The 11,017-nt window shown below is 34.5% G+C and overlaps 2 protein-coding genes across 2 annotated transcripts; both read right to left on the minus strand.

The window, feature by feature from the left end:
• Nucleotides 1-1,027: 1,027 nt before the first annotated feature.
• On the minus strand, nucleotides 1,028-3,331 carry LOC117117712 (nose resistant to fluoxetine protein 6-like). Its single transcript, XM_033262106.1, has one exon. The coding sequence runs from the start codon at nucleotides 3,329-3,331 to the stop codon at nucleotides 1,028-1,030; it is 2,304 nt and encodes a 767-aa protein (XP_033117997.1).
• Nucleotides 3,332-5,921: 2,590 nt separating this feature from the next.
• LOC117117741 (nose resistant to fluoxetine protein 6-like) lies at nucleotides 5,922-10,111 on the minus strand. The gene has a single exon (XM_033262148.1). It carries the CDS (start codon nucleotides 9,629-9,631, stop codon nucleotides 7,277-7,279), a length of 2,355 nt encoding a protein of 784 aa, XP_033118039.1. The 5' UTR covers nucleotides 9,632-10,111; the 3' UTR covers nucleotides 5,922-7,276.
• Between the last annotated feature and the right edge of the window lie 906 nt (nucleotides 10,112-11,017).

Raw genomic sequence — 11,017 nt, forward strand, 5'->3', positions numbered from 1 at the left:
GGCCCCAGACCCCTAGGAGTCCATAAGGCCTCCTACCCAAAGGGTCCTCGATCTAGCACCTTGAGCCAAAAAGGCTTTGTTGATACATAATAGCATACTAATGTTAATTCATTTTCTTGTTTGTATACTTGGTTAGCCTATACATGGGTTTTTAATCGTTTGTAATTTTAGTATTTATTATTTAATGCGTTTCTTTGGTATTATTGTACATTTATTTTATAGTTTATACATGACTAACATATGAAATTATATATTGAATGTTATTTTTGAAAAATCTGACTCAAAATTGCGTTGAAAGGAACTAAACTGGGTACTTATAATTATATCCTTTTGCCAAAGTTTTTCAACATGTCTTCAATCAGAAAACCCACGGCAAAAGGGCATCACTGACATTTTGAGCGCAAAAATCAATATAGAAAAAATGTGGGCTACACTGGAAGAGACATTATTTGTCTATTTGAATACATTAACCATGAAATCAAATACTAAAACACATTTTAGGGCTAAATAAATTACACGTTTTGCTTAATATCTCCAAAACAGCAAATTGTCAGTTATGCCCTTTTGCCATGGGGGGGGGGGGGCAGTACAGTTGTTATCAAAAACAATACAAAATTTAATGTATTACCCTCTTTTTGTTGTCTAAGTAGAAATGAAATCAATATTTTATATGAAACAGGTTGATATAGTAAAATTATAAATAGGAGAGGACTTAATCTTTCTTGCTAAGTACTATTGTGATAATTTTTAGGGTATGTTGTAACAGTAAGCAGTAAAGCCTTTAAATACACAAAGAATCATTCGTTTATTCATAATTTTTTCTGTTGATTACACTCATTTTTTTTAAAAGTGTGTTTACCCAGGCTGTGTGTACTGTAAGTGAACTATACTGAACAAGGTCATATAGTAGCTTATAAGCATTGGTAGTCATTTTGCATTCAATATTTTAACCAAGTACTATTATTTTATCCGAAAGAAAAAGGAAATATACCGGTGTAACTTAATTGTAAAAATGTAAACTCCTAAATCACACGCTCTTTTCTCGATTCAAAAGCAATTTTTCTAATGCCATAAATGGTGCTTCTGCACATACTGACAAAATAAAGGCACATGCGTACGATAACACAAGATTACCAAGGAAAAAATACACCATTAGAGAATCAGTGAAATAAATCATATTTGGTAGGGAGACGTAAAAGACAATTATAATAATAGGATGAATTAGGTAAGCACAGTAATTAATACGGGCAAGTGGTACCCATGCTGACCAGGAAAGCAGGGAATTCACTGGCCCACCATACCCAGTGGTACATGCAAATACAACCCATGCAAGAGAAACGGCCCAGGCAAACCGGCACAAAGTGATGTACACAACTGTACCACCTTTACTGAGATGGTTGTCATGGAAGTTGCCATAGAGACCATAAACAACTGCAAGACCGATCACAGTTGCAGTCACCCATCCCAATACCGTCACAAAAATTGATATACGAACCCGTCCTCGATATTTGTACAAGATGTATCCAACAGCCATACCTACAAGGTACGGGGAAATACGACTCCATGGCTGGACATAAATTGAATCAGTTATAAAATTTATCTGGTTTGGATCCTCTGGAATAAACTCTGTGGTAAGATCATGTTTGATGGATTCTCCTATCAAACTAGAGAAACATGTTAGCAGAAGGATACACCAAGCAGCTACCCCAACAAAGAAATAGTGATAGAGAAGATAGATAATGAAGGGGCTGATGATGAAGAATTGCATATCATTTGCAAGATACCAACCCCATGCAAGGCATTCTCTCATAAGTTCTGAGGGGTAGAGATTGTTGATGTAGAGTAAATTTGTCCACCAGTAATCTTGGCAATATGTTAATTGATTTTCTACACCAGGGGCAGGATTTGGATCAAATGTATATGAGTAAAACGATCCAGTTCCAAAGTATGGTGTTAAGGTTGTAAAGATAAAAATTACAAGCATATAAACAGGGGTTAGTCGGAGGTATCTATGGACATAAAACATCACCCAGTTTAGCCTACCATTATTTTTCTTCATGTAATTTAATGTTAAGTAAGTTACGAGTAAGCCACTTAGGAAGAAGAAGGAATCAACAGAGAAAGTAGCATTGACTATGGCTTGAAATGAAAATCGGGCAATTACATGAAATAGTGTTAAAATATTACTATATAGTGTAATGGAGGACGAATAAGTATGTCCCAAAATCACCCAAAATAAACTAAGGACCCTAATGCCATTGAGGGCTCCCAGACTTCCTTCTCCTTGCTTCGTTTTCAGTATCTTACTACCATTTGTTATCATTGAGAAACACAGAATAAATTTTCCAAAAAAACTGTCATTCTGTTTAATCACATTTTTTTCCGATTCTGCCAGTAATGGTGAAGTCTCACTTCGATTGTATGTTGCTGAGGTTTCAGTGATGTTCATGTCTTCTCCATTGTTTTTATCATCTACTTTAAGTGCAGCTGATTCTTTCCTTCGTTTAGCCAAGTCATAAATGGTACCAATGATTATCATCACACATAAAAATGCGAGTGTAGTCAGGCAGGCAATAGCAGCTGCTGAATATTCATATACTTTAGTGCATATTGTGTATGTTACCATATAATCAGTGTCTATAGGAAGGCTACTTAACAGGCTCTTAATCTGCTCCGCATCACAGCTATTAGGCACACACATTCCAATATTTATACTCGGGAACGAGGCATTTGGTTTTAAATTGTACAGAAATACTATGCAGTGTTTGCCTTTGAAGCTTGTTACATTAGAAGACTTCGACTGCGACTGACATTGATCGTAGAGCCCGGGCCATGTAATGCTACCTTGAAAAACACCAGGAGGGAGTTTACCGTAAGCATCAACCATCATCAGTGCATACAGGTCACCTTCTTGAAGGTCAGAATTAAAATATCCCAGGTCCAAGATACACTGAGACGGAGATTCCGGTGTGGCGCTCAATGATTCAGTTGTGAAATCTTTAGTACTGGACCATGCTTTCAACATTTTCGGTGCCATATTTTCAGCGTATCCTAATGAAGGCAACTCTTTAGTAGCAGGCTTTATTTTATCAAAGAATTCTTGTTTATTCCGCAACTTGTGTGATCTCAGGTGGTATTCAACTGATTGTAGCATAGGCTGTAGTAAAGTGCTATACACCATACGATCCATGACATCTTCAGCATTTCGTGGTGTCTTTATGCATTTGCTCTTGCTGAGGAATTCACTAGCCTTCTGCTCATTGTTAACATGAAATTGAGCATTGCAATAGAAGCTTGCGAATATAAAAGTTAATATTACACTCAGTCTCATATTGAAGTACTGTACATATAGTAAACCTAGTCCAAGTGAGAGAAACTATTGAAAGCCAAGTGTAAATAACCAGAACAGGTATGCACAACCCTATTGTAATATTGTATGCATAGTTTCACTTCATTGTCATAAAGGTTATCACATGAGGCCTTTCAATACATTATGGTTTTAAATAGTTAGTAATCGATGCATTACATTCTCATTAATAATGGCTCAATGATGAGACTGTTTATACAACAACATGTGACTAAATTATGTGGCAATTCACATTATTAATAACCAAGTGTCTTTTTTTATATAATAAAATAATCTAAACTCATGTACTTATAGCCAGGTTAGAACGTAAAAACATAAGTATGTGTACTTTAAGTTCTTTAAAACAATCTTAAGTTAATGTATGATATCATAGGATGTCTATAGTAATCCTAATCGTTAATTGATCATCACTCTTACAAGCGTCTAAATTTCAAATGCCTTGAAGGGCTATCAAGTTCTATAGAACTTTCATAAACCAGACTATGGAAATTTGGTTCAATTACAGATTATGGAAATATGTTATTGTTATTCTCCATTAAGCCAGGAAGTCATAAAGCTGTACGTAGTACAAAAAAAAAAAAAAGCATTGTCATCGATTATTGGCAATCATAAAAAGCTGCCCTGGAGAAAAAATTAACATATACAATCGCTACTGTATACTACAGTTAAATGCTCTCTTTTACCAGATGTGTTGCAATACGGTAGTTGGATTGATCACTCCCATTTTCGAAATACACATTTAAGAGATGTTTTTATTTTATTTTTTTATTTTTTGAAGAAAAGAATAATAATATATATTAATACTTGCGGTATACCACGTAGAAAATAATATCTTGATGTTTCTATTGAGATGCTTCGGTCGTCTTCAGGAGAATAATATCTGTTAGGATAACAGAATAAAGAATAATAGATGTAGAAATAATATAATTTTTTAAAGAATAAAAATGTCACTGAATATCTTGCTACATAAGGCAAGATTTTTATACACCTTGTTTAGCGAACCCATTGCCCACCAATAATGATGATTTTGGCCATTATCTCATTATCACAATTTGCGAGGAGTGACTGGCTTATCTGTGCCACATATGGACATTTCACATAACATTTGATAATAATAGTTAATAATAATAATAGTGTAGTTTTTATATGGCTCCATATCCATCAAATAAGATGCTCAGGGCACTTGATATGTGAACTAGGAACTCGATCAATTACTTTCTTTGCCCCTAAGGCTCCCCTCGTGTCTGTACTACCCGGTAACCCTGTACCAGCAAACCTTGTCGTTCACCACATTTGCTGTCCAGTACACTGTTGTATCTCCCTACTCATCTCAAATGATGTACTGGGTTCTTTATAGTGCACGTGAGCCATTGTATACACTTTGCCTACAGTTTATAGTCCTTATCCGAGAAGACTTGTTCTACCACCTAAACCACAGGGAGTGTGCCGTTTGAAACAGCGCCAATGTTTTGGCTCCCCTGCTAACCACCCGATTATTCGATGTGTGGACAGAGCATTCAGTAGCCACCAAGGAGTTTATGGGTACCTGCTAGGGTGTTGTGGCATTGATTGTATTAATATGTTGCATAAAACTTCAAGAACGACTAAGTACTTCCCATGGAGTGGAGGGGGTTGCGTTTTTGATAGTTTGCCAATATGCTGTATTGATCCATTTACCAGGGCTAATAATAACATTAAATATGATTTTTATTGCCAAAATAATGAATAAATATTTTTGAATGACCATTGACAGGTAGATAAATGAAATAGAATACTAAAACAAATCTTTATAATATATTCTTTCAATTTTATTGCCAAGCATGTCAGTGACTGTATATTTACAATGTCACTCTATAAACTTTACAATAAAGTATAGTTAAATAAAAACAATACAAAATTTAACATATTATCCTCTTTTTGTTATACTCAATAATTAGATAGTTAATTTTATTATGCTGTGGATGGTGATACCCATCGGCACTGACACCCACCGTGAGACAATTATTTATTTATTTATTTATTTCAACAATATTTTACGAGGGTGGTCCATCCAGCCGGAGCTGATCATTAGGGACCCTCAATACATAACACAAGTAACAAAGGAAATATAAATAGAAAAACAAAGAAATTAAAATGAAAAAAAAAATAAATAAAAAAATTGTTTTTTTAAAATAAATTTAAAAATTTTAAAAATAAAAAATAAAATAACTAAGTAACAAAGGAAAGAAATTATTACATAAAACTATATTATATAAATAAAAATTTTAATTAAAATCAAATTGACTATAAAATAATTAAAAGCAGAATAAAAAGGCACAAAAAAGCAAAAAATAACAAAGCTAAAAATAAAATTAAAAAAAAAAAATTTATATATATTTAGAAGTTAAAATAATAACAACACAAGTAACAAAGGAAGTATAAATAAACAAAGAAATTAAAATGAAAAATTATAATAAAAACCAAGTAACAAAGGAAAAGAAATTATTACAATATATACATATTAAATAAATAAAATTTAAAATAAAATAAAATTAACTATAAAATAATTAAAAGCAGAATAATAAGGCAAATAAAGAAAAGCAAGAAAAAAAAACCAAGTAAAAATAAAATTGATATTGAAGTAGTAAGAACATGCAAATATTATGAATTTGCCGGAGATGGGTTACTTTCCGGGGGACTCTTAGTCGCATGTGGGAGTGCTGGAGTCTGTCCCGCTTTCCGGGAGACTTGGAACCCCTTCTGTTCTAACCATTCTTACTGTATTTGATTATGTATTCTGTCTTTGGTCAAACGAATAAATGAAATCTGGTAAACGGACAAAAATGTGCATGCTGCTGCACCATTTAATTGTTGAGTATCAGCACACACACCATAGCGATCTACTATTAGGGTGAAGAATGTTGCTTAAGCAAGCTACTAGTCCAAGCCTAGCGTGCCATTGGTGTCAGGTTTGAAGCCTGTTTTCTACTAGGCAAATTTATTTGTGCAAATTAGAAGCGTCCTGAGCTCTGATTGGTTGCATATTTTTTGTCGCTTTCACAAAAAGTAATGTGATTGCGCATGAGCATTCAAGAATTCGCCTAATGGAAAACAAGCTTGAAGCTAGTTTTACACTAGGTGAATTTATTCGCGCGAATCAAAACCGTCGTTCATGCGCATGCGCATTTACATTTTTATCGGAGTTTTCATTTCAGCGAAATTGTTAGTTCGAACTGTTTCTACTTTTTGCGAAGCGAAAAATGTTCGCAACCAATCAGAGGTCAGGAACCGAACCGACGGCTTCGATTCGCGCGAATAAATTCGCCAAGTGGAAAACCGGCTTAATAGATGGATTATATACAAATAGCCACTTTTATTTAGTATACTTATAAGTGCCCATTGCAGCAGTCAATCAAAATGGGAGAGATTGGCACAATAGATGTAGTTAGGGCTCCTAAAGGTTTTGAACATTGGCTGAGCATTTCACTTGTCTCTTTCAGTCACGTCTTTCTACACCGACAAGTATATGTGAATTTTATCATGTAAAAAAATAATTCATATAAAATGTTTTTTGTTCACTTTATTAGTATTCAAAATACATAAAACATACAAACATTGACAGATGTATAGAGTTGTCACATCGGTGTTACTAAATTTCTAAAGAGTAATTAAGAGATAACAAAACAAAAATAGGCCATAAAGTTAAAATTAGGCAAAAATTTATTTCTGTGTATACCTGAAAATATCTAAAAATACTATACATTAAAAATTGCATTTCATTACAAACAAAAAATGAATTAGATTTTAAAATTTCAACATACTGGTAAAAAAATTTAGAAAATATATTTTTTGAAAATTATAAAGAAAATAAGAAAATATTTTTACTTAAATATAACTTAAGCGTGTAAATGATAGAAACATTACATAAATTTATACACTCTTTTCTCGCTTTAAGAGCAATTTCTCCAATGCCATAAATGGTGCTTCTGCACATACTGACAAAACAAATGCTGCAGCATATGATATCACAAGATTTCCAAGGAAAAAATACACCATCAATAAATCCGAAAAATAAACTGTAGTTGAAAGAGAAAAATAAAAGACAAACATGATAATAGGATGAAGAAGGTAAGCGCAGTAACTGATGCGGGCAAGTGGTATCCAGGCTGACCAGGAAAGCAGGGAATTCACTGGCCCACCATACCCAGTGGTACATGCAAATACAACCCATGCAAGAGCAATGGCCCAAGCAAACCGACACAAAGTGATATACACAACTGTAGCAGCTTTACTGAGAAGGTTGTCATGGAAGTTGCCATAGAGACCATAAACAACTGCAAGACCAGTCACGGTTGCAGTCACCCATCCCAATAATGTCATAGTAAGTGACATACGAATCCGCCCCTGGTACTTGAACAATATGTATCCCACAGCCATACCAACAAGGTATGGGGAAATACGGGTCCAAGGTTGTACATAAGCTGAATCATTCGCAAAATGTGTTTGGTTGGGGTTCGTTGGGAGGAACTCTGTAGTAAGATCATGTTTGATGGATTCTCCTATCAAACTGGAGAAACATGTTAGCAGAAGGATGCACCAAGCAGCTATCCCAGCAAAGAAATAGTGATAGAGAAGATAGATAATGAAGGGGCTGATGATGAAGAATTGCATATCATTAGCAAGATACCAACCCCATGCTAGACATTCTCTCATAAGTTCTGAGGGATAGAGATTGTTGATGTAGAGTAAATTTGTCCACCAATAATCTTGGCAATATTTTAGTGAATTACCTACACCAGAAGGTGGATTTGGATCCAAAGCAAAAGAGTATAATGGTCCAGTTGAAAAATGTGGTGTTAGGGTTGTAAAGATGAAAATAACCAGCATATAAACAGGGGTCAGTCGGAGGTACCTGTGGACATAGAACATCACCCAGTTCAACTTACCTTTATTGTTCTGCAAATACTTTAATGTTAAGTAAGTTACGAGTAAGCCACTTAGAAAAAAAAAGGAATCAACAGAAAAAGTAGCATTACCAATAGCCTGAAATGTGAATCGTGAAAGTACATCAAGAATTTTAGATGGATTACTTAATATTGTCATAGTGGTAACATAATTATGTCCCAAAATCACCCACCATAAGCTAAGGACTCTAATACCATTAAGTGCTCCTAGACTTCCTTCCCCTTGTTTGGCCTTCAAAATCTTACTCCCATTAGTCAACAAAGAAAAACAAAGAAGAAATTGAATAAGAAATCCATGTGTATTCTCCCCACCGACATCAATTGTTGTAACACGACTTGGTCCATTCACAGAGGTGGTTTTGGTCTGTTCGTTATCTGTCAATATTGTTTGGTTTTTAGATGCCAGCCTTTCAAATCCCTTATTCTCAGTTTCTGACTCTTGATACTTGTTGAATGCTTCAGTTGCTGTTCCCACAAGTATTAGACAACCCAGAAACGCTATTAATGTTAAACAAGCTATAGCGCCGGATGAATAATCAAATTCCTTATGGCACATGACAGACACAGTTATATTTGATTCGTCAAAAATATTCAAATATTCCATCAACTCATCATTGTTGCAGCTATCAGGAACACATACTCCAACATTAAGAATAGGTTGTAGATTGTTGTCTTTTATAATTGAAGCTAAACAGTATTGTGCAGTAAAATTTGCTTGATTGTCATCAACCTCTCTAGATTGCTTTAAGCATTGATCATAAAGTCCAAGCCACAATATATTACCTTGGAGTATACCAGGTGGGAGCTTACCATATGAATCTAACATCATCAGAGCATAATGTTCTTCTTCTAAAATGTCCGATCCAAATGTTTTCAGGTCTGTAATGCACTGAGTACTTGCTGGTTCCTCTGTTATTTCAGTTACTATCAGTGTTGTACCGTCAATGGTTGTGTTTGTAACTGATATCGTTGTAGGTTCCATTGTTACATTTTTCACTGTCATTGTTGTAGGTTCTTCTATCATTTTTCCTGTTTTTATTGCATTTTTTGTTGTTTCAGATTGTTTAAGTGCTTTACTTGTAACATAGGCTTGGTCTTTCAATCCGTACATCTTTGGTTCTGACTGTTTTTCTGTTGAATACAGCAGAGGTTCTAAGACAAAATCTTGTAATATTGCTTGTAATTCTTCTGCTTTAGCCTGGTAAATGTTCCCTTGATTGGCAATGAAGTCCATCGCTTCAGTTTCGGTTCTGATGACTTGAATTTGTGCATGGCAACAGCAGCTGAAAAAGACCAGCAGCAGTAAAATATACTCTTTCATTGCAGGCAGCAATACTCTCAATGGTGAATGTATGTTCTAAATAACAACTAGTGAATGACTGTCTCATGATATACTCACTGTATTATCATGGAGGAAATATGATTGATCTATGCTATTCTAGGATTAAGATTCACTGAACCGTAGTAAATATTCTAACCAATCAGTAATCGATGGATTACATGCTCATCAACTAGCTCCATGGTCAGACTGTTTGTTCTTCGATGTTCTATAGAACTTTTATAGCTTATTTGACTTAGTACGAATGTAGGGCGATATGCTATTGAAATTCATCAATCATTATTGGCAAAAACAGTATTTAAAAACTGCCCAGGGCAAAAAATAAACATCTGTATATACCGTACAGTTAAATTCTGTCTTTTACTAGATGTGTAATAGTGGGGTAGCCATGTTAGTCTAAACTATAGTAATAGACAGTAAAATGACAGGCAGCACTTTATAGACTAACAAATATTTATTAGCACAAGCTTTCGTTCGCTTGTGCTAATAAATAATTGTTAGTCTATAAAGTGCTGCCTGTCATTTTACTGTCTATTACTAGATATGTGTAATACACATCTAAGAGGCATGTTTTATGTTATTTTATTTATTTTTTTTTTTTTGTAGAAAAAATAATGTTCACGTAATGGATATAATTTTTTAAAAGAAAAGTGTCACAAGTATCTTGTTAAATAAAATAACAATAGAAAAGTACTTAAGGAGAGTGTGTTGTTTTCAGGTGAGAACAAAAATACTGACATGATTCATGACATGATTTGAACCCAGAACCATGGGATTAGAAGGTAATAATTTACATCATCATCTGAACATACACAGTATATCTTTCCTAACAAGTAGGGCAATAATCCAGTGAACCTATCTTTACAGCCCCTGTGGTGGACAGACAGAAATGGGTGTGCACCATTTCATTGAGTAGTGGCACATACACTTAAGTGACCTATTAGGCGAAGAATGTTGTTAAAAAAATTGTTAGTTCACACATAGAGTGTTATTTGTCAGGTTTGACAGATAATAGCCACCTTTATTAGAGGAACTTAAATCTGTATATTGTGGGTACATACGCCCCGTCTTGGAATATGTGGATGTAATCTGGCACTCAGGGCTAACTTCTGAACTCTGTAGAAGGATGGAATTGATACAAAAGAAGGTGTGTATGGTCATCCTTTGCTCTGAATATGATGGCTACAGAAATGCATTAAGCATGTGCAACCTCGTAACCCTTGAGTATTTGTCACAAATTTGCAGCGGGTCTTATTAAATCTTCGAAAACATCGCAATTAATTCCACCAACAAGATTTTCTGCTCATGGTAAAAAATTCTAAAAAACATATCTCAGTACCACTTCAATACTAATAGGTTTAGTGACAG

This window comes from Anneissia japonica, unplaced genomic scaffold (genome assembly GCF_011630105.1).
Source record: "Anneissia japonica isolate Jap-2015-1 unplaced genomic scaffold, ASM1163010v1 scaffold234_len1672027_cov178, whole genome shotgun sequence".
In the NCBI taxonomy this organism is placed as follows: domain Eukaryota; kingdom Metazoa; phylum Echinodermata; class Crinoidea; order Comatulida; family Comatulidae; genus Anneissia; species Anneissia japonica.